The following is a 21,152-nucleotide window of genomic DNA, read 5'->3' on the forward strand; positions in this document are numbered from 1 at the left end:
TGAAAGATACCCAAAACGGCACACAAACCAAGTGGCGCGCATCCAGGTGGCAACTTGGCCATAGTGCAAATTTGAAAAAGTGCAAGTCCCAGTTTCGAGTCCTGTGAAAGCAAGAGTTTTGTATTGAAAAAAGTGCAAGTTACAAAAATTCAAAATTATTCAGTTACTGCAAAAGGAGAAAGAAGAGTTTACCAAGTCCAGCAAAATGGTGAGTCCTGCATCCTAGCTTTGTATCCACTTTCCTTAGTTTCGGTTTATTGAACTTGGCTTGAAAATTGCCTCCGGCTTTCCAGCAATTTTCCAAAGTGCTTGTGCTTTCTGTTGGCTAAATATTGACGCAGCTTGTAGTTATGTTTATTTGCCTCGTTTTTGCCATTGGCCTTAACTTGTTGCGAAAGTTGGCTACTGCCAAGTTGGCAGTTTAGTGCTGTTGGCCATTGCAAAACACTTTTTCAAATAACGAACCAAACCCCGAAATATCGTGATGTGGCGCACACTTAGGGGGAAAATATTTAATAACACAGCTCGGAAGCTCGTTAAAAAAACTATTATTATTATGTTGACAAGTTCACTGGCGCTGTGACATTGCAGCTGGAAAAGCTGGTGGAAAGCGTTTCCATCTCGAGTTATGCAGGGCATTTTCTGGGGTAAGGCAAGTAAGGAGAGCCATAAAAGAACCTTTGTTTGCCCAGTTGTTTGTTTTTTAGGGAGAAAGTAAGGTCAGTTAGTCATTAATGAACTTCCTGAATCACAAAGAGATCTGAAATGCATCACTCACTTGATGACTTTAATTTTAGTTAAGTTTTTGAAAGATAAAGGCAAGTCAGTTAAGCCCCATTTGTACCCGAAAGTAGGCAATATTTAAGCAATGTTCTTTAGAACAAAAAGAATTTCAATCTCTCATATTTTACTGGCTGTTGGCCTATCAAACTTTGCCCCCTTTGTCGGAGAAAGCTGGAATTTGATTAGTAAAATTTAAAAGCGAATATATTTGGAATTAAGTGGAAATCCAAGACCTTTGAACTGACCAACAAAATGGCGCATTTTAAATGGTAAAACCCCAAGGATCCATTATTTTTTTCAAGTAAAAAATCACCTCAAGACATGCGTCAGCATCCAGATTCGAGCAAATCAGTCCAGCTATCGTCGGTGACGGACGGGGACCCTCCATATCAGCCACAAAAACATATATTCGGCCATTGGGCAGATAATAGAATAGAAATTTGTTTTTTATTCGTTGAGCAGTCCCATTAGAGCGTCGTTAACCTCTGGTCCAGAAATTCAGGCAGGCACATCTGTTGGAGAGCCCCTCCTGGCAACATTCGATTCCCAGCTATTGATAGTGGGCTCGGCGATAATAGCTTCTTGTTTTTGTCCGGGCTTGTGACTCCGCCTTTCGTACGTCCGATCGATCCGTGCTGATTATATAGGAGCGGACCAGGAGAGACGATCTTCAGAAGCCGGGGTGTCAGTTCAGTTGGAATTGTCAGTCGAGGTGGAGCGTGTGCGCGATTACATTTACTTGAAGCGAATTCAATCTTTTCACACAACAACCAATCGGAATATATATATATATATATAGCGCCAGCCATCAGCTATCAGCTATAGGCTAGCATCGATCATAGAATCATCGATCATAGAACGTCGTAATTCATCTAAATCAATTGAGAATCCAGCTTTATAGAGACTTCCCATATATATAGAGGTAGTTTTCCACGGCCTCCATCTATTCAAAGCCAAAACCCTAACCCTTTTCTGTCTGCCCTTCGAACCCTAGGTCAATCAGAGCAAGCCCAAGATGGCCCTGTCCAAGATCGACTCGGAGATCGAGCAGGTGGACCAGGAGAAATACCTGCGCCAAGCCACCAGCTACTATCAGGCGCTGGAGAAACCCCTCAAGTACGGACCCGCCGTGGACAGCCTTCCCGACTTGATCGCCGCCCTTCATCGCGAGTTCGAGTCCAACTACGTGAACATCGAGATGGTGAACCACCTGCTGCTCTCCTACAAGTCGAATCCTCGGGAGTGGCGCAAGTACGCCAAGTTCGATCGTTACAGTTACACTCGGAACCTGGTGGATGCCGGTAATGGCAAGTTCAACCTGCTGATCCTGTGCTGGGGCGAAGGTCACGGCTCCTCGGTGCACGACCATGCCGACTCCCATTGCTTCATGAAGATGCTGAAGGGGGATCTGCGCGAGAAGCGCTATGAGTATCCCAATCGCTCCGGCAGGGATACCGGGCGAGGCCACCATCCCGACGGTGAGATCGACAGCCGGGAGCTGGTGGAAATCGGGGAGACACCCATTGCCGTCAACGATGTGGCCTACATAAATGGTGAGGAAACTGCACTGGAACTTGCAAGGGGATTTTTACTTACTTTGGGGTTTTCCTTTCCGCAGACAACCTGGGTCTGCATCGCGTGGAGAATCCCAGCCACTCGGACACCTCCGTCTCGCTGCATCTCTACTGTCCGCCCTTTGACCAGTGCTCGGTGTTCCAGGACAGCCAGAAAAAAACCACTGCCAAGGTGACGTTCTGGAGCAAGTACGGCGTGAGGACGAAGCTGAACGAGCAGTAGATCACAGCCAGATCCCAAATACAATTATTGTTGCATATTGCTAAGAATCTTTATTACTAGATATTTAACGTGCTAGGGCCCAAGGAGATCCGGGATCGGAATCGGAAACGGGCGAGCGAGGGCCACGTGGGCACTGGACTAGCTGATAAGCCTTCCTCCGATAAGCCCGTCCGTCCCGGATCGCAGTTTCGTTTTAAGTGTATCATTAGCCTTAGTTTATCTTTACCAAAAATCTTCAATATATAAGTGAAATTATTGACAACTCCCCGAATGGTGTATTAATTTATCCGAGGAGCGAGCTTCCTGGGTGGTCTCCCATTTTCAGAACAAACTTCAGACATCCAAGTTGGCGTCCCGGATAACAGACCGTTTGGGCGGACCCCGGTCCAGGGTCTGCTTGATGGACTTGAGCAGACTAGGTAATAGGTCAATGTGCTTGTCCACACAGTTGCCCGTGCAACCCTCAAACATGTGCTGAGATCGGGCCATGTCCTTGTTGCTTGGATTGCTGGGCAGACTAGAGCGGGCATCGCTGTTGCAATCCTGTGGGTAAGTTATGTCTTTTAAGATAACTATCTTTAGGAAGAGAAGCTTAGATGAACCCTTAAGGGGCTCATATAAAGCTTACTTTACTTGACATTGTGATAAATTTCGTGATCCCAAAGAATTCTTCTAAGAACTCAATGAAACCATTTATTATTTATAATCTAAAGACAAATTCACTTTTAATAAAAGTGAAAAGGAAAGCAGATACAGTGTTACGATTAAAATATATCTTAGCTTAAATCGAACGACAATACAAAAGAAACAAGAAAGAATTTGAAATATCGTTTATAATATAACAAGAAATATATACAATATATAAAAACAAAAACAAAGTAATAACAACTTTCATTGTTTTATATTTACAGTTTTACATTTTTTTTTTGTATATAGCTGCCATAAAAATAATCAGTAGAAGTAGGAAAAAATCTAGATCTACTGATCATTTCCATGGCAGCTACATATAAGATATAGCCGTTAGATTTTCACAAAACTAAAATCGAAATAAAAAATATTAAAAAATGGCCAAAGGAAAATATGTATGTTGAAAAACAGAAAAGTAATAATTTTTGTACTAAAAACTTTCCGATCGTTTTCTACCCCGTCGAAGACTCTGCAACGTTTCATTGAGCTTAAAAGCTGATAGCTTAAAAGCGAAGGACGGACATGGCTAGATCGACTCGGCTGTTGATGCTGATCAAGAATATATTTATGTAGATACTTTACAGGATCGGAAACGACACCTTCACTTGGTTGCAAACTTTTGACTGAAATTAAAGTATCCAGCTAGGGTATACAAAATTAAAGTTTCATCCGTAAGTTACTCTTAAGCTTAGACACAAAGTACAGATGGAGCAGCATAGATTTAAAGTATTAAGGGGTTATATACAGTTGTGATGATGAAAAAATCGACTTTTTTTTTATTGCATATTCTTCAAGTATATACTGTTGAGAATATTCTCACAAAAATTCATAACGTTCGGAGCATTAGAACCGAAGTTGTAGCTATTTATAGTGCAGGACCTGCATATCGGCTTGCACAAACTTGAAACTTTAAACGCGATTATCTCAGAATCGTTTTTTTTTCGAAGTTACCTTTGCGGTGGACACGATTACTAAAAAACTATTAATCCGATCAACACCAAATTTTGACCACTTATTTATTATAACAATATATAGAGCTCTAACGAAGAATTTTTAATTTTTTTTTTTAACTTTTTTTTTTAGAGCATAAAAATCGAAAGTCTTATACCTTGAAAAAGTAAATTTTTTATTAAAACCGTCGCCATTTTTTTTTAAATCAAAATTTTTACATATCCATGGTCTAAAGGACTAGACAATACAATATACTAACGAAATTTTTTTGAATTTTTGATTTCTGATGAACCGTTCTCGGGATATGATGTCCACCGCAAGTCACCATCGAAAAAAAGACGATCTTGGAATTCGGCCATAACATTTTTAATATTTAATATTTTTTTATGAAAAAATTTTATAAAGAACCCAGAAACATGTACTAAACAACGTCGGCAAAACATTTTTAATAAATATTTTTTATGATGTCAAAAACAAATCGACAAAATTGCATTTTTTTGCGCGGTACAACTGTATATAACCCCTTAATACATATTGACCTTTATTCGCCCACAATTATACGACAAAAGTTTACTTTCGCCCCTCACAGGAAAATCGGGAAGCATATTTTAACTAAATCAAGTATGGAGAATTGAAGCTTAATGAATTCTGCTTAAAATCTGATTTTCTTATCTCAGATTGCATCTTGCGTTTTTAAGTAGGGTTTAAAGGAGCACAAAAGTCTGATTTTTGACACACGTAAAGCTGTATCAAAACTATACGACACGTAAATTTGTTCAATTTACTTAATATTTTATTCTTAATATGGTAAAATAAAATGTTGTTGAATAATTATTAGAGCCATTTTGAGCATTTGCAACCTTAAAAAGTCTCTTAGGCATTGAATTCACTAAATTTGTAGGTAAATTTGGCCCAAAATTTCACTTTTAAGGCTGTCATCATTCTCTAATTTCTTGTTATTGTTATTGGCAAAAAAAAAAAAGTTGATTAAATGTTCAAATAAATTCAATTCAGGATCTCACTGGCCTACCTACGGCTCATACATTGTAATCATTGTAGCGCGGGGTCTCTCTGACTTGGTGAATAGGGTATTATCTTGCATTAAAACCTGATCTATTTCCATATTTTTTTTCCAAAAATGTTAGAAGACGATCCTGGAATACATTTTTGTATTCTCCTCTGTTAATCTTGGAGTTGTGAATCATAGATCAAGCGTTCTAGACAGTGCGTATCCGCTTTCGAAACTGCATTTTGAAAAAAAATAGGTGTTACCTCTCGCAAATCTGTCCAGTAGTGCTAAAATTGATCTGGGCCGTCAAGATTACATTTAAAAAAATGTCTAAATCAAAAATATTGGTTTTGTGGCGCGGCTTTAGGAACTGAGCTTTCTTAGTGCGGAGCACCAGGCAATCGAATTGAATCGATTGATTGAAACTTGTCTTATAGTTTTGATACAGTTTTAGGCATACCAAAAATCACTCTTGTGTTCTTTTTTTAACACTACTTAAAAACGCGAGATCTAATTTAACATAAGAAAATCAGATTTTAATCAGAATTTATTAAGCTTAGATTCTGCAATTCTGATTTTGTTTTTATATGCTATATATTTCTTACGAAAAGTAAAATTTTCAGGGTGTCGTATAATTGTGGGCAAGAGTGTATTGACCTATTTTAGCCAATATGTTTACATACCATATATACCGTTAGGCATTGGGCATAATATATAAAGAATTGAGCCACGGCACGGGCAGACATGCCAACGACAAGGGAAATCTCTATTAATTGGTCGCAAACTAAAGTTATAACAAAACCTATGCAAGACCTTATAAAAATTGTAGTTGTTTGTTTTGTGAAAGGGATTTCTTAAGAGTTCTTTTAAGAATGCTCAAAAGCAAGAACACATCCTACCCTGACACAGTTCTGCAGGCGGTTCTGAAATTGTCCGAGCTCGTGCTGAAGGTAATCCTGGGCATCCATCAGGGGACCGGCGCACTTCTCGATGCAGTTCTGCACACTCTCCAGCGTTCCACGCTCATTGTCACAGCACTTGGCAGCGCAGCGATGCATCGCAGACTTCACATCCATATATGTATATATCCGGGAGATAATTCTTAGCGGGAGAGTACTTGGACTCCAGAGACCCCCCACACACTCACCTGCATCTGGCGCAAGTGCGTACGGTACATGTCCTCGATCATGTCGCTTATGGCATTCTCCAAGCGTTTCTTCTGCTGCTCCGCCATTGGCCCAATTTTTAATATAAATAATTTGGAAATAAACAATTTAAATCTGGCTTTGACAGTTTTTCATGTGAATTTTGTATTTAAAAATGTGATGGAAACATGACTCCAGGAAGTTGTATAGATAGGTAAAAGTGTAAAATGAGCTCCAGAGCTAATAACACTATATATTTGCACGGTAATTAAGGTAAACGAGTTTCAACAACTTAATAGCAGAGCTCGTAAAATGGACTCAATCAGATCATTCGAATGCACTCCTTCCTCTTTTAGCTCTGCCGAAGCTCTCTTATACCGCAGACAATTCTCCCGTTCGTAACTAAGTTTTGTATTTGATGCTTGGCTTGATTGTATCGTCCTCGAGAGAGGCATGCAAAAGATCTTTCGGAAAAGCAAGCATACTGCTCTCGTTCTGTAAAGCGATCCGTTATAAAAAGGGCGAGTCGTTCTCCCAAGCCCCCGGACAACCGGGCGTTCTGCAGACTTTCGATCGATACGGGTGATACCCATCCTTGCGAGCTCTGCCTAATATATTATTAGAAATGCAACTAGACTTGAGGAATGCCCTCGGGTCCCTTCGAGAGCACAGCCTTCATCGTCTTCATCATGCCGGGTATAAGGCCCACATGCTTGTCCACACACTGGACGGCACAGCGCTCGAATTGGTCGGTGTATTTGGCTATTTGGTCTTCATTGGGGTTGGGCGGCATCTTCACCTTCACATCGTCGTTGCATTGCTAAGGGGGAAAAAATAATAAATTAAATAAGTTTGTTATAAGTAAACATTTTATGTTTTTCAACATACCATGACGCAACGCTGCAGTCTTCCTTGAAATTCTCCCAGTTCGTGCTGCACATAATTTTGGGCTCGTGTCATGGGCGTGGAGCAGCGATCGACGCACCTCTGGACGCTGTCCGCGGAGGACGTTCCATCCTGGCAGCACTTGGCGGCGCACAGATGCATCTCATTCTAGTTAGGATTAGAAATGATGAAACAAAGTCGGCTGGGGGTTTCCATGCACCAGGTGGCCGGACACCTACCTGCATTCTGCGCAGGTGCGTCTTGTCCATGTCTTCGATGGCTTCCGTCACGGCGGACTCGATTCGCTGACGCTGGGCCTGGATCATGTTCCTAATTGTTGATAATTTTACGCCAAAAAACTGATTTCGTAATATCAAAATAAATGCCGGCAGCGTGTTTTTTGTAATTCTAGCGATGTGCGAGCCCAGCTGCGATTTATCGATTATCTTGATTAATTCTAACAGAAATGTCGATGTTCGTTAGCGGGATGTTTCATCGATGTTTAAATCAATAAGCAACAAATGTTTGACTTGAAAGTCTTCAAGGGCAGTCGCCTTCGATCCCTTAGAAAGCACAGCCTTCATCGTCTTGATCAGTCCGGGTATAGGGCCCATATGTTTGTCCACGCACTGGCTGGCACAACGGTCGAAGTCATCTTGGAACTTGGCTATTTGATCCTTGTTTGGATTGGCCGGCATTTCTACCTTTACATCGTCCTGGCATTGCTAAGGGAAAGGATTAATAAACAAGCCAGAGTTAAAGGGAAACTAAATATTCAATTCTTCTGAGAATGCCCTGGAACTCTTCCATGATCATGGGCGCAGAGCTGCGGTCAACGCACCTTTGGGAGCTGTCCACAAAGGAGGTTCCATCCTGATATTTTTAATTTTTAATTAAATATTTGAAACGGTTTTTTGTAAATTTTAAATTGTTATTTTCGAAATGTCCAAATAAATGCCGGTATTCTAGAGATGTGCCAGCCCAGCTGGGACCAATCGATAAATGTTCATCGATAACGAAGCTTCTTCTTCCAGAGTGTTTTCCAATTTGTTTTTCTTTTTTGCCGGAAATATTGAATTAAAGCCATGTCTCTGCTTCAAAAACTAAGCAAATCGGCGCTCCAGATGGGCTCCTTCGTTGGCCGCCGGCGCATGCCGGTGACCTTGCGCTTGCTGAGCGGAGATACGGAGAAAACACCAACGGCGGAGGCGGTTGCTCCAGTGGAGACTTCGGCGGAAAGCAGCGGCAGCAAGGGCGGATTTGCCCGTGCCTTCGACAAGTACACGGCTCCCGCCACGCCCGAGCAGCCACCGGAGGACAATCAGACCTTTGCCTCCCTGCTAAGGAACTCGAAGTTCGTGGATGTGAGTGGCGCCAGATAATTCCCCAATTGGTTTATGTAATAACCCTTGATTTCCGGGAGCAGCTGGGCAGCGCCGAGGGCAAGGTAGTCAGCGGCAAGATATTCCATGTTGTGGGCGACGATCTCTACATAGACTTTGGTTGGAAGTTTCATTGTGTCTGCACTCGTCCAGCTCGCAATGGCAGGTGAGGGATTACTATTTGCTCTTAAATGATGTACCATTCATTTAAGTTTTTCTGCCGGCAGCGACTATGTCAAGGGAGCCCGCGTACGTCTGCGCGTCAAAGACCTAGAGCTGTCGACCCGTTTTCTAGGCTCATCCAAGGACATCACCATCTTGGAGGCAGACTGCCAGCTGCTAGGCCTCCTGTCCTCGCCCACCCGCCAGTCGACGGCCAGAACGGCGCCCAAGATCGAAGACATCCTTTAAATCATTTATTCTGTGCATTAAACCAAGGTTCGTTAATCGTTACGTCAGCTCCGCATCCTTTGTCGTAAACTGAAACACCTCGTAGTGGTGGTTAAGCTCCCGCACTGTGTGCAGTTGGAATCGTGTGGCGAGGGCCCCGTTCTCGGAGCTCCTCAGAAAGAACACTCTTTTCGCTCGGCTGTGCACCAAGGCCATGGAGCACATGAGGCAGGGTTCTTGCAGCAAGTACACGTCGTAGCCGGTGCACAGGTAAGGTCCGAACTTGACCAGGTTATCGGCTCCCTGAGCCTGCTGCTGATGCTGCGCTTCGTCGCTTCTTCTGGTCTCCGCCCCGAATTGCAGGTCTTTATACTCCTCGTCCTTGCTCAGGTAATCATAGTAGACTGTGGGAATGCCTCGAAGTGTGGTGTCCCCTGCTTTTGGATCCTCGGCGAAGGTAAGGTCTGTTTCAATCGCTCCTCCTTGCTGGGTGCGTGCCACATGATCTACCAGCAGCATGCTGCAGTGCTCGTGCGGACTGCGGAACTCTCCGCCTCCAGCGATGGCCACGACGCTGGGTCGCCGCGGGTCCACACAGATACCCACTGGCCGATCGGAATTCACATCACGCGAGAGCCTCACCAGCAGCTGTGCCATCCGCTTGTGGATTCGACGTTGTTCGGAGCTGAAGTTGCTGCCGTTTCTCAGGGATTCCGAATAGTGGTTCGGGTGGAACTTACAGGGCCAATGCCTCAGCGTCTTCTCGTACTGAGCCCGCAGCCGGGGCATGCGTCCCGGCACGTCCACCACCCGAACTCCCTGGCACAGTGCTCGGAGCACGTGTTCCGAGAACGCAAAGCGCTGTAGGTACTGCTCCAGGGTCTCCGATGACTCGACATCGGAGCTGGGGCAGATGAGCACACTGCGATCGTGAACGCGCTTCAGATGCTGAAAGTGGGGCAGCTTTTGGGACAACTCCTGGATCACCGCCTGCAGCTGCTGCTTCGTCTCCAACTGGCAGCTGTGCGCCTTAACCAGCTCTATGTCCCGATCGAACTCATCGGACAGAACAGCCCGGATCCCGGTGATGTCCTCGTCCTCAAAGTGGGTGAGGGATCGCCTCCGGGCACGTTTAACAGGAGGCGAAGCAGTTAAATCCATATTTGTTTAATTTCCTAGCCGTGCTGCCAACTCTTATGAAAAGTTATAATTTTGGTGTGCCCAGATGCCGCGATAGCGTCTTGGGCTTTTTTATATTTTTTAGCGGAAAAGCCGGCGGGTACACTGTTATTTTTCTAAAAACGGTACATTCCCCGATCTGAAAAGAAATAAGAAATGTAAATTTGTCCAATTCGAATGGATCTGTTAGAGTTAAAATATGTTTTAATTTGGGGGACATCAATTATTCATTATGATAGTAAAATAAATAATGAAGAATATATATACTTAATAGTCTCCTTCTTTGCGTTGCAAACTTCTGTATAAAATTATAATACCCTGCAAGGGTATAACAACGAAACATAAAACAATCGATATGAGGACTTTTTACATCACTCCTCTCAGAGCCCTTTGTCCAAAATTGAAGTTTATTTCCAAATTTTTAATAATATAACTAATGCAATATAAAGACAAAAGAAAAAAACAAACAAAATGTGTCTCAAGGGTTTTTGCGGCTACTTTTCCCTCTACCTTGGCTGCGTTTTCATCGGAGTTACGGGCGTGATTGTGGCAGTGCTGGTTTTTTCCGTGGCCCTCTTCGAGCTCATAAAGGACCAAGAGCAAGGGTTCTACGTCAAGATAATTGCGATGGTATTTGCCCTGGTCTTTGGCGTGGGCAGAGTATGCCTGCTCTTCGGCACGACGTGGGTAAGTGTGAGATCCTGATCATACGGTTGCCGAGTGTGTCTTGGGTCCCACTTTTGTTTTCCGTTTGACAGGACAGGTGCTGGGCCATCATGTTTGCCTTCATCATTGGTCTCGTGTCCTTCGCCCTGCTAATTGCTACGATGGTGTTTTTATGCATGTCGAGGAAAGAACCTGTGTACTACTTGATCGGCTCCATCCTGGCCATACGTAGGTTTAATTTTCATGTTCACCCCGATTTTATATGGCTATATTACCCTTAGTGGAGGTGTACAATCTGTGGCTCATCCTCTCCACCTGGTGGTGCTGTCGATCTTGCACGCAGGACTGCTAAGATTCATTGTTTATTGTTATTTTTTAATAATTTAGCACAGTATAAAAGTTATTCAGCCCGGACTCAAACCTTCGGTCGATGTTCGTTGCGCGCTCGTTCGAGCGCGGTTCGTGTTGGAACGATCGGTTGCGTATCTGCCAGATACAAGATACGGCGGTGGAACGCCTTACGATCGCGGCGGCAACTCCAAGTCAATCCACAGTCGCGCAACTGACCATATGTCGTTCCCGGAGCGCTCGAGCTGCTCCCCCAGCGCGTGAGCGTGTGTGTGTGCGTATCGTCGTCGATTAAAAGAAAAGGCAACCAGAGCGAGAGAGGCAAAAAAATATATAAAAAAATATAAATAAGAGAAGTGTACCTGTGTGAGCCGCCACGGCTGTGTTGTTGTTTTTGTTTCACTTGGCGCAATTAGAAGTAACGGTGCGAAGGTGATTTGCACGGGAGAAACTGGAAAATCAGCGAGGCGCGATCAGTAATTTCTGTGAATTTTCATTTTGGTTTTGTTTTCGTTTCGCAACAAGTGAGAAGACCCCTCCGAAGCCATCCATTTAATTCAATCAACGATCTGCGCGATCAACCTAAGGCCGTTGCCGCGTGTGAGGTGAGGCTTGGCTCGGGCGTTCTAAGCACAAACAAATGCTGAATACGAAAATAAACGAAAACATATCCAACGGATACAAGTTCGCGAGCCGGTTTAGTCATCATCCCAGAAGCCGGGGAGGCGAGCAGCACAGCTTCGAGATACACTCACGCTCCTCAACAGCTGTTGTTGGCTGCAATGCCACCGCACCTGGATCCCCATATTTGCCCTGCCTTGGAGCCTCGCGATAAGATATCGCTAAATACCAGCTAAACAAAAAAAAACCAATAAGAAAATCAAAATAAAAACGACGGAAAAGAAGGTGGAACGACGGGAAAAATCGCACAGTGTTCTCGGTGCCAGTGTTTAAAGTTAAATCGCGCGTTTATCTTATCGGCAGTCGGTCGGTCATTGATTGAGCTTTGCCTTTCCGCTCCCAGTCGGCGGTGAAGTCATTCCTTCAGATACAGTATCTACACGTTACGATATCTAATGCAGCAGCCATAAAGGCCCAAGCCAGTAGTCTCTATATTTAGACCGAGAGCCGAGAGCCAACCAAACCAAAAACCAAGACACTCGTAAATCAAGCCACTGGAGAGGACCAAGATGGACATAGAATCCGATTCGGACACCTCTGAGAGATGGGAGGACTTTTTTGGTAAGCGGGCGGGATCACTGAACTCCTTCTTCGTGCAGAAGACCACTGACATGACTCAAAAGGCACGGAGAGAAATCTATCTGTCCTCTCTTTCATAGAATTATGTTTTTATATCAAAGATATTTGAGCTGTAAGGATGCCTTCAAGAAACTTACTTATTTCTTCAAATAAAGGTATTTGCTTAACCTTGAATTTATTGTAATAATCAATAAAGATACAGATCCCAAATTATATTGATATTAATTTGTGCAGACAATTTTAGAAAAACTAGCTAACAATAAAAGTTGACTATGATATAAAGACTTTAAATTCTATATTCGGTTAAAAGATATTTACCTCCAGCAGGGGTCTTTTGTGAAATTGACTCACATCTGAACGCAACCCAGCTTAGTGGTTTCCCTTGGCAGAGTGTGACAAGTGACAATCGTGATTTTTGTGAAAAACCTTATCCCAAGTTAAGTTTCTTTCTGTGTCGCCAGATTCTACGCATTCCCAAAGAACTCCCGATATGGACATGCGTGCAAGAACAGACCATCGTTTTGCCTTTCTTTGGCTGGACTTGGAATGGACTTGGCTGGACGCGATTGCATTCGGTGGCTCCGTTCCGATCCCATAACTGTACAATAAGGGGGGAGAGCGAGAAAAAATGAAATAAAATAAGAAATAAGGTAACAACCCACTGCTGAGTGGTGGCATTGCGTGAATTTTGCGGTGTAACGGGTTCGCTTTGTTTTTGCATTCCGCTTTGCCCACAAAGTCCGAATCTTTTGGCATTATTTAAGCGCTCGAAAAGTCGGCCGTAATGAAATTTAATGATAATACATAATTTCGGGCTTTTGACCCACATTACCATACAAGTGTGGCCAAGAAAGGGTCCGTCTCGGTGTCTCGGGATTTGCAATTTATGCTTTGGGGCGGCGGCAGCTCCTCCATGCGGTTTGCTGACCCACTTTAATTGTGACGATTCCGATTTGCCTCAGTCGCAGAGCCCTTCTCATTCCTCACCACCACCCTGGTATTGCATTTGTTTTCCTCCTCGCCGAAAGCGTTTATTCAATTAGTGCATTAGTCACAAAGTCTCATTTAGCTGAGCGTGTATATCGGGGTTTTTCGTTGACGTTCTTCATGATAATTGCATGTTCGCTTACAGAGCGCTGTTAGATAAGGTTGCTCTTAACTACCGGGCTCTGTTAGCTAACCCTTGGTTAAAGTAGAGATAAAATTTGACAACTAGAAAAGGTAAATGCCCTGGCACTCTTTGTTAGTTAATTTCTGGTAAAATCTATTGATAAGGTTACCGTTGGCATCACGGCTCTATTAGTTAACGACAGTTTAAATCGAGAGCTAGAGTCAACAAGTGGCTGTTAGATAAGGCTTTTTCCTGGCTATTTGGCTTTGCAAACTAACTCTAGGTTAGCTCAGGTTAAATATTACAAAAAGGAAAGTCATAGTTAGAAAAAGAAGAGTAAGAAAGTTGTAGAAGCTGTTAGATTATGTTGTTTGTAGCTAAAAGACTGTTAGTTAACTTTAGGTTAAAGGGTGGGTTAGGTTTGACAAGTTTAAAAGTCTTAGGTCGCTGTTAAATAATGTTCTGCTAGTTAACCCCTGATTAATGCAGGTGCTGGATTTAACACTTAAGAAAGCTACAGTAAAAGGGGTTTAACTATGAAGACACCGGTAGCCAAGGCTTTAAGACTTAAAATATTTTTATCAAAATCCCTTTAATTTTTTTTTTTTTATTAAGGTGCTTTTTTTTTGTTTAATAAGAACTAAATACGTAAAATTATATATATATATATACAAGCTATGCTAAAGTCATACAAAATACATATTAATAATAGGCAATATAGTTATATTCATATAATTTTTTTCAAAATCACACAAATGTATTATAAAATGAATAATATTTACCAGAAAATATATTTTTATAGAATTTTATTCAAGTTTTTACCCATGACCCATAACAGCACGCGTTATATGATTGATTACTTAAGGAAGTAGAGGCTCCAGTAGAACCCAGTTCAACCCGGCTCTTGGGGCCTTTGTGATATCAATTATAGAGCTACTTTATGAGTAGTCTCTTGGCTCTCTCTCAATGAATCATATTGTGCGATTGAACGGCGGTAACGAGGCAATAAAGGGCTTGTTCTCCCGATCTCCCCCAGCTTAGGGGGTAAATACAAAAGCCCCCCAGAGCAAGAGATAAAGACTCGGGTGCGAGTGGCTGACATTTGGAAACGACCACCGAACGTGACTCCATCTGGGGTCTGCTGCAGGTCCAGATTGCATCGGGACCTATAAATAGAACCGCCGAAAGATATCGCCGGCAGTTGACCGCATGGCCTATCAAATGTCACCAAGTCTTCAGTCCCCGGGTCTTTCTCTTCACATTTTGCCTCATGTTTGCCTCCTCAATTTTCCCCCGACAAACAAACAAAACGGAGGAGAGATATTTTTGGTTTGTTGGCTGTGGACACAAGTGTATAGTGTGTTCGGGTCAAGTCGGTGGATTATTACCTCTCATAACTGGGGAGTGGAGTGGAGGGGGCACAACCACAGACACCACGGGAGTCGGAGTCTCCTCGGCTCATTCGATACTGTCGCCGATTGTGATCTGAAGAAACCTTTCTGGCCTTTCTGCGGTTGCGTTGCCCTTTTTCTCGTTTGTGACATTTATTCGACGACTGGCCTGCGTTTCATATTTTGTTTATTCAACAAATACTAATAGATATAGATATCGATGGTCGACGCACTAAGGAGTTGATAAGATTGCCCCGCAGCTATTTATTGACTCTCTGATAATGCCGACAAGGCCAAAAGTTATGTACTAGTCATGGGCATAGGCGGTGTAGTCGCAATTGAAATTCCTAAAATGTTAAGAGGTCAGTTTCGCACTGCTCCACTTCCGCTGCCGCCGAAGGGCAGAAGGTCTTCTCTTAATTAAGACAATTTACGAGGTTCAGCGAATTAACCAAGAGTTCGGTTTCATAATCGGTCGGCGGGTTCATTGGCCAATTAGATGTTAATGCCATTACCTCATCAAGACTATGGGAGTCATATATGTAGATATTGGAGTTGTCGAATAAGAAGACTTGAAAAATAAATAAGAACCATTAGTTGGGTCCATTAAAACTCTTGAAAATATAAATACCTGTTGGATTTGTAACTTTAAAGTTGGCTAAAACTTCAGTAAAAGCCAGAGTCGAGTGGCAACCTGGCCATAAGTCTTACCCCTCTAATTGCCTAAACCCCAGCCCCAGCTCCAGCTCCAGCTACAGAGACTTAGCCAGACTGTTGTATTTTGGAGTTGGAGTTGAAGTTGAAGCCCAAGTCATATCCCAGAACCAGACCAGACCTGAAGTGATCTGTGTGTGGGCTGGCTGTCTGACGGCTGTCGACGTCCATGGTAGTTCTCTCAGCAGCAACAATATAGTGAGGCCCTCGACGGTTCTCTAATTGCATTTCTCTCAGTGCAAAGACTGCCATTGTGGGCGTTGCAGAAGGTCGTAAAACCCGGGTATTGTGCACGCACGTCCCGAAAGGTTTTCCTCAATGGAGTTTGAGAGTGTCTGTCTAGCCACATACATATACTCTTAACCCTTAATTGGGAGTTTAAAATTCGAATAACAAAGAGGTACTTAATTAATAAATGTTGGTCATAAACTAATACAATAAATGGTTAATAGATAACAAACCTTTTAGGGGATCCTATAAGAAGAAAGCAAATAAAATTAAATAATATACAACTTCCTATACGGTTTAATTAGTGTAATGACTTTTAATGTTGTTTAGTTTATTAAAGTTTACATGTTAAATGAATATAAATAAATTAATAGAAATACAGTGTCAGGAAGTACATTTTCCAATTTTTGAACAGGTCCTTAATTGTGTACCTACCTCGATAATGTCTGCTAACATTCTTTTTGAATATTATTTATTGATTAACGAATTCTGTGGCACCCTTAATAGTACTATAGCTATTTATTGGTACCTTAAAGTTTCTAGAAGTCGAAAAATCTTTAAAAAAATAATGCATAACGAAAGGGTATTCAGTTCTCAGGAGCAGTGCTTCAAAGAGCCTGGCACATTTTTCGTTCTTTTTATGAGCCGCTGTTGGGACTCCGGCCTTAATGAACGCTCTTGCGGCTTGGCATCGGCATCCATCCCGCTCACAATTCTATTTGGCAGCAGATTTACAACTTCCTTGCCAAAATGCCATTTGCTTTGGCAATTTACGCCCACCGCTGGCGGGATAAGCGGGCTAAGAGGAGGGCTATGCATGGGCACCTCTGACATGCACTTAAGCCGCTTAGAACCCACATGCGAGTATATGGGGTGTGAGTGTGTGTTTGGGTTACTCGCATTTCGGGTATCGATAGGCCCGGCATGATCGTCATGAGTCATGAGCTTTAATCGAGAAAAGAGAGTGACGGGTGAGCTTGTGAACAGTTATGTTTATATCAAGCTTCGTTTCTAGTGAAAGTCATCGCTCTTGTCACTGCACTCTCCCGCTTACTCTCTTTTTCCTACTCTCCGGTTCCCCCACCTTCTTTCCATTCCATTTCACTGGGCAGGCACGCATGCTCAGTCCCCCCCCTTACTGCAGCGAAATGCAGTGGAGAATCTTTCACGCTTGGAGACTTTGGCCTCTCTCGCCATCTCCCTTGCTCTCGGTGGCCTGAAGATTAAGCCATCTCGCTCTCGCTGACACACTTTCGCTTTCATCGAATGTACTTTTCGATTGCTGACATAATGCTCCTCGATTTGCATTTAATGCTAAACGATTATTAATCGGTTCATGCAGAGAAAAAAAATGTTTATGAAATGCGAAAATCTACTTCTTAAGGTTTTTTATTGGATTTTCAAAAGTTTAATTAAATATTTTGTGATGTATTTGTACTTATTATTTATTTAAAAGAACATAATTTTGAGACGACTTTTTTCCCTTAAAATAATATTTATTCGGGCACTTCAATTAAGGTAATAGCTAAATAGAAATCGTCATAAAGTATCTTTATAAAAATGTAAAATTAATGCATACTATATTAAATTATTTTTAATTTTTGTGAGACGACTTATTTTACGTTTTTTTTTTATGACATTATCAGACCCTAAGGCTCTGTGAGTAGTACTCCAAATGTGAATTGATAAGATTGCATTGAAGATTAACGCATTCATTCATACTTAAATTTAGATTTTCATATTTTTCGTTGAACATAGAAACACAATGGCTGTCAGTTGTTCGTTTATTTGATCGTTAAATCTACAAATGTCGGCTCGTTATTTCTCTCTTTTTTTTTCCCAGATGAGGCGAAGCTCCATTTTTTTGATTAATTATCCCCCATGCCAAACGAAATTGGGTCATTGCAAATGCCAATACCAAGACAGCGGGAGTTGGAGTGAATGTGCCTTGGGGGGTATCAATATAATAACTTTCTTGACCGCATATTTTGGCCAATAGCGGGGGGTGGCCTAAAACCGGAGTCAAGGTCACTTGCGATCACATAAACACTTTCTACGCAGAAAACTTTAAATGTATTTCTATTTCTACTAATTGATTCACTGCTGGGTGACTCACCCCAAAAGCTTTTATTGCTAAAGTCATTAAATAGCAACAAAAAGTATATTTTCGTTCTTGTCATAATAACCCATTCCAGGCACTTGACCAAGTTTGAACAAATAAAAGCCCAAAATAGCCAACTAAATAAGTGGATACTCACTTTATATTTAAGCTGAGTGCAAAATGAAGACGAAAATGCCAATTCTTTTCTATCGATCATCGATCGGTATCGTTCTTAATGCGATTCAATGAGCTTCCGCATTGCCTTAGATCTCGCTGGCTTTTATTGCAAAAATACATGTGTATAATCAATGGAAATTTGTATATAATTTCCATACAATAGAGAAGCAGTGGAATGTTTTCCATTGGAGAGTATTTCAAAGGTACACATCGGCACACTTAAACTTCTTTTTAATATACTCGTATCATTATTTGAATTGAATTATTGCTAAAACCAATTAAAGTCAACAAGTCAAGCGGAGTCAACTATGACATTGATCCGTGGCATTGAAACTTCCGACTGTCTTACAGTTCTGAAACGCACTGTACCACAAGCACTTGGGTTGTAACGAAGTTTACGAGCCGACAACCTTCAAATGTCAGCGACTGTTTTACATTGAGCCTCTGCTTCGAGCCCAGAGTTTAGGTGTAAAATGCAAACGTACGGGTTAAACAATAAAAAAAAGTAAATAAATAAAAAAAACTGAAACAGAAATTAAAAAATCAAAGACCCCAAAAGTGGTGTGAGTGTCTGGGAAATTCCGTTCGAAAAATGCAGTCTCTCGTTACGTTGTCTCACATTTCACGCCGTCGTTGTCGTTGTCGTTTGCAAATCAAACAAAGCCACAGTCTGGACATTGTTTAAATATTCATGTGCTGGCAAATACTATTGTTTACCTTTGGCCAAACATACCTGGGCAAATACAGCTGTTTCGGCGACAACCCAGCTTTGAGCCAAACCAAAACAACTTGGGTTAGAACTGTGAGTTTGTTTTGCTCTCAAAAGCCGAACGAATGCAAAATTCTCTGAACCAAAAAATCACTAAAAAATATGTGTGCGGTTGAACAGGTTTGCTATTTTTTGCGTTTTTATTTTTTCTCTCTGCCTTGTTTGGCGCAAAAGTTCAACAAAATTAAGGCGAGGAAAAAATAAAAATAAAAATAAAATGAAAGAGAGCGAGGGGAAAAACGTGAGCAGCCGTGAAAAGCAAACAATGAGAAGCAAGAACCTGAACTTTGCTCAAGCCAAATCGAAAAATCTGCTTACGTAAGATCTTTAAACGCGGCTTTGTGCCCAAGAAAACAGAACAAATTATATTGGTAACCGATCTTTGGGCAGTGAAGAATTACATTCCTCGGTAATTACAAGAAATATGACTGGTAATTAAGATTTCGGTGGCATTGAGAAGCCGATTATTTGAGCTTTGAGCTGGCCTCAAGGTAGCAATTTTCCTAAAAAACTATAGTTCTTGATAATTATAGTTTTTAATCATTTTTCTGGGTCTATTATACGGTTCCTATTCTCTTTAAATTGTTTAATACAGTATAAGTTCGAGATTTATAAATTTTTTTAAATTCTCAATAAAGCAATAATTTATCGATCATTCAAAAAACAACACACAAAGACGGAGACTGATCACTTTCAGTTTTTATGATCACTTACATCTTCTTAAAAGAAATTTTCCAATCATAGTTTAATGTGTGATCTTTTAGTTGTTATCTAAAATCAGGTAACATTTTTAATTTTGTAAAAATACATTCCCAAATTACAGTTTAATGCGTGATCTTTTATCGATATTTTCTTAATTACTCCACCAAGGCGATGACTGATCACTTTCAGTTGCTATCGAAAATAGCAAAAACGAAATAGTAAAAACAAACATTTCCCAATCATCGTTTAATGTGTGATCTTTTATCGATTTTTGATTCATGATCACCAGCAGATGACGGTGATCGCAGGCATTTATAGCGCTGCTCTTTGGATCCCGAGTTTCCAGTTTCTCGAGGCACTTTTGCACCCAGACCACGCCCCTCTCACCCACGCCCACCTGCTAAATGCCAGTATGGGAGATATTTTTGCATAATTTTCGAATTAAAAACTAACAGAAAAGCGTGTTTGCATAATGGCATTTCCTAACGGCGATGACTCTATAACCGATCGGGCGCTGCAGAAAAATGCAGAAAGAGTGCCGAATTTGCATAGAGAGGCGTCTGCCAGCCAGATTTATGCCGAAAAAGCGGCGACGATATCGATGGATGGCGCGTCCGATGGTGGAAACACGGTAAAACTGGCTATAACCTGCCAGCCATGGCCATATCACTCAACGGTCTGTTTGAGCAATCTGCGTGATCAACACACGACGCTAATGTACAGATCATGAGCACTGATTGCGCCTGCTGCATGAAAATCGGAAAACTCGTTGTCGTCTGCACTCTGCACGGTCTGCAGTCTGCCAACTGCAGTATATGCAGTCGGTATGTACATATATATGATCTCTAGTAACTTGTTCTCCGATATAATAGTCATGATCATCATGATCAGCATGATGATCGCCAGTCGCTCGCTCGTTCTCTCTCCTCTTATTAATTTCCTCCACAATCTGGGCGGCATATCATGTCAAAAATTACAAAGACTCGCTTGTTCCGAGAGAGAGAGAGAGGGGTCAGCTCCTCCGGCTCCGGCTAGGTCCAGTGCTCATACAGCATCCAACGAGTGTGTGTAGCTTGGAATTTATGAGTTTGCTTTGCGTACCGACGCCGCTCTAATTAATTCGAACGATCGGAGCTTCGGGGCCCATGACCTGTGCACCCGTTTCTCCATACTCCCGGTATATTTGCCCGGGAAATTAACGCCGCGCCTCTTGGGGGCTCATTAAAAAATGGCAAGCAGCGTGACCGGCATTACGGATACCCTCTAATTTTTCATTAAGGCATTGTCTCTTATGGGAAGCACTTGGAGGAAAAATATATACAATTTTTAGCTTGGTATTAAATAAAATTCAGGGGATGTAAGTGACCTATATTGCTATATTTAATTTTTAGACTAGATTTAATCGTTTTAAGGATCAAATTTAAGTCAAATTTTTATTCCATTTCAGTTTAGATTTATTTTTATAATTAAACTGAAA

At 41.9% G+C, this 21,152-nt stretch overlaps 7 protein-coding genes across 9 annotated transcripts in view; 4 read left to right on the plus strand and 3 right to left on the minus strand.

The window, feature by feature from the left end:
- The first annotated feature begins 1,417 nt into the window (after window positions 1-1,417).
- LOC108081182 (cysteine dioxygenase type 1) lies at window positions 1,418-2,845 on the plus strand. 2 transcript variants are annotated; one of them, XM_017176241.3, is made up of 3 exons: window positions 1,418-1,705; window positions 1,778-2,336; window positions 2,402-2,845. In XM_017176241.3, the coding sequence occupies exons 2-3, from the start codon at window positions 1,799-1,801 to the stop codon at window positions 2,578-2,580; spliced, it is 717 nt and encodes a 238-aa protein (XP_017031730.1). In that variant the 5' UTR covers window positions 1,418-1,705; window positions 1,778-1,798; the 3' UTR covers window positions 2,581-2,845. The 2 variants fall into 2 exon arrangements, with proteins under 2 accessions (XP_017031730.1, XP_041631762.1); XM_041775828.2 differs by having other exon boundaries at window positions 1,418-2,336.
- LOC108081184 (protein FAM136A) lies at window positions 2,616-6,510 on the minus strand. The gene is made up of 3 exons (XM_017176243.3): window positions 6,375-6,510; window positions 6,127-6,291; window positions 2,616-3,123 (listed from the first exon to the last, which is right to left on the minus strand). Exons 1-3 carry the CDS (start codon window positions 6,459-6,461, stop codon window positions 2,914-2,916), a joined length of 462 nt encoding a protein of 153 aa, XP_017031732.1. The 5' UTR covers window positions 6,462-6,510; the 3' UTR covers window positions 2,616-2,913.
- On the minus strand, window positions 6,507-7,696 carry LOC108081185 (protein FAM136A). The gene is made up of 3 exons (XM_017176244.3): window positions 7,497-7,696; window positions 7,261-7,425; window positions 6,507-7,192 (listed from the first exon to the last, which is right to left on the minus strand). Exons 1-3 carry the CDS (start codon window positions 7,581-7,583, stop codon window positions 7,004-7,006), a joined length of 441 nt encoding a protein of 146 aa, XP_017031733.1. The 5' UTR covers window positions 7,584-7,696; the 3' UTR covers window positions 6,507-7,003.
- A 582-nt stretch (window positions 7,697-8,278) lies between these two features.
- mRpS28 (mitochondrial ribosomal protein S28) lies at window positions 8,279-9,092 on the plus strand. The gene is made up of 3 exons (XM_017176242.3): window positions 8,279-8,621; window positions 8,684-8,805; window positions 8,867-9,092. The coding sequence occupies exons 1-3, from the start codon at window positions 8,343-8,345 to the stop codon at window positions 9,048-9,050; spliced, it is 585 nt and encodes a 194-aa protein (XP_017031731.1). The 5' UTR covers window positions 8,279-8,342; the 3' UTR covers window positions 9,051-9,092.
- On the minus strand, window positions 9,043-10,316 carry LOC108081181 (probable inactive tRNA-specific adenosine deaminase-like protein 3). Its single transcript, XM_017176240.3, has one exon. The coding sequence runs from the start codon at window positions 10,188-10,190 to the stop codon at window positions 9,090-9,092; it is 1,101 nt and encodes a 366-aa protein (XP_017031729.1). The 5' UTR covers window positions 10,191-10,316; the 3' UTR covers window positions 9,043-9,089.
- A 247-nt stretch (window positions 10,317-10,563) lies between these two features.
- On the plus strand, window positions 10,564-11,583 carry LOC108081092 (uncharacterized). The gene is made up of 3 exons (XM_017176079.3): window positions 10,564-10,895; window positions 10,967-11,102; window positions 11,156-11,583. Exons 1-3 carry the CDS (start codon window positions 10,680-10,682, stop codon window positions 11,224-11,226), a joined length of 423 nt encoding a protein of 140 aa, XP_017031568.1. The 5' UTR covers window positions 10,564-10,679; the 3' UTR covers window positions 11,227-11,583.
- Window positions 11,584-11,729: 146 nt separating this feature from the next.
- The window catches only part of GEFmeso (Guanine nucleotide exchange factor in mesoderm), a 49,711-nt gene continuing 40,288 nt past the window's right edge, over window positions 11,730-21,152 (plus strand). For both annotated transcript variants that reach the window (XR_001770943.2, XM_017176078.2), the window contains exon 1: window positions 11,730-12,464. Coding sequence is in view for 1 of the 2 variants with exons in the window: in XM_017176078.2 (XP_017031567.1) it covers window positions 12,413-12,464 (52 nt within the window). In the remaining variant the exon portion in view is untranslated. The remainder of the gene's footprint in view (window positions 12,465-21,152) is intronic.

This window comes from Drosophila kikkawai, chromosome 2L, assembly GCF_030179895.1.
Source record: "Drosophila kikkawai strain 14028-0561.14 chromosome 2L, DkikHiC1v2, whole genome shotgun sequence".
Lineage (NCBI taxonomy): Eukaryota > Metazoa > Arthropoda > Insecta > Diptera > Drosophilidae > Drosophila > Drosophila kikkawai.

Coding starts and splice junctions, on each gene's coding strand:
- LOC108081182 (XM_041775828.2), top strand. CDS start 1,799: ATGGCCCTGTCCAAGATCGACTCGGAGATCGAGCAGGTGGACCAGGAG. Junction 2,337..2,401: donor CGATGTGGCCTACATAAATG/GTGAGGAAACTG, acceptor TCCTTTCCGCAG/ACAACCTGGGTCTGCATCGC.
- LOC108081184 (XM_017176243.3), bottom strand. CDS start 6,461: ATGGCGGAGCAGCAGAAGAAACGCTTGGAGAATGCCATAAGCGACATG. Junction 6,292..6,374: donor CGCACTTGCGCCAGATGCAG/GTGAGTGTGTGG, acceptor ATGGATGTGAAG/TCTGCGATGCATCGCTGCGC. Junction 3,124..6,126: donor GCCTGCAGAACTGTGTCAGG/GTAGGATGTGTT, acceptor ACTTACCCACAG/GATTGCAACAGCGATGCCCG.
- LOC108081092 (XM_017176079.3), top strand. CDS start 10,680: ATGTGTCTCAAGGGTTTTTGCGGCTACTTTTCCCTCTACCTTGGCTGC. Junction 10,896..10,966: donor TGCTCTTCGGCACGACGTGG/GTAAGTGTGAGA, acceptor TCCGTTTGACAG/GACAGGTGCTGGGCCATCAT. Junction 11,103..11,155: donor CGGCTCCATCCTGGCCATAC/GTAGGTTTAATT, acceptor TATTACCCTTAG/TGGAGGTGTACAATCTGTGG.
- LOC108081185 (XM_017176244.3), bottom strand. CDS start 7,583: ATGATCCAGGCCCAGCGTCAGCGAATCGAGTCCGCCGTGACGGAAGCC. Junction 7,426..7,496: donor CGCACCTGCGCAGAATGCAG/GTAGGTGTCCGG, acceptor AATCCTAACTAG/AATGAGATGCATCTGTGCGC. Junction 7,193..7,260: donor GACTGCAGCGTTGCGTCATG/GTATGTTGAAAA, acceptor TTTCCCCCTTAG/CAATGCAACGACGATGTGAA.
- mRpS28 (XM_017176242.3), top strand. CDS start 8,343: ATGTCTCTGCTTCAAAAACTAAGCAAATCGGCGCTCCAGATGGGCTCC. Junction 8,622..8,683: donor GGAACTCGAAGTTCGTGGAT/GTGAGTGGCGCC, acceptor TTCCGGGAGCAG/CTGGGCAGCGCCGAGGGCAA. Junction 8,806..8,866: donor CGTCCAGCTCGCAATGGCAG/GTGAGGGATTAC, acceptor TTCTGCCGGCAG/CGACTATGTCAAGGGAGCCC.
- LOC108081181 (XM_017176240.3), bottom strand. CDS start 10,190: ATGGATTTAACTGCTTCGCCTCCTGTTAAACGTGCCCGGAGGCGATCC.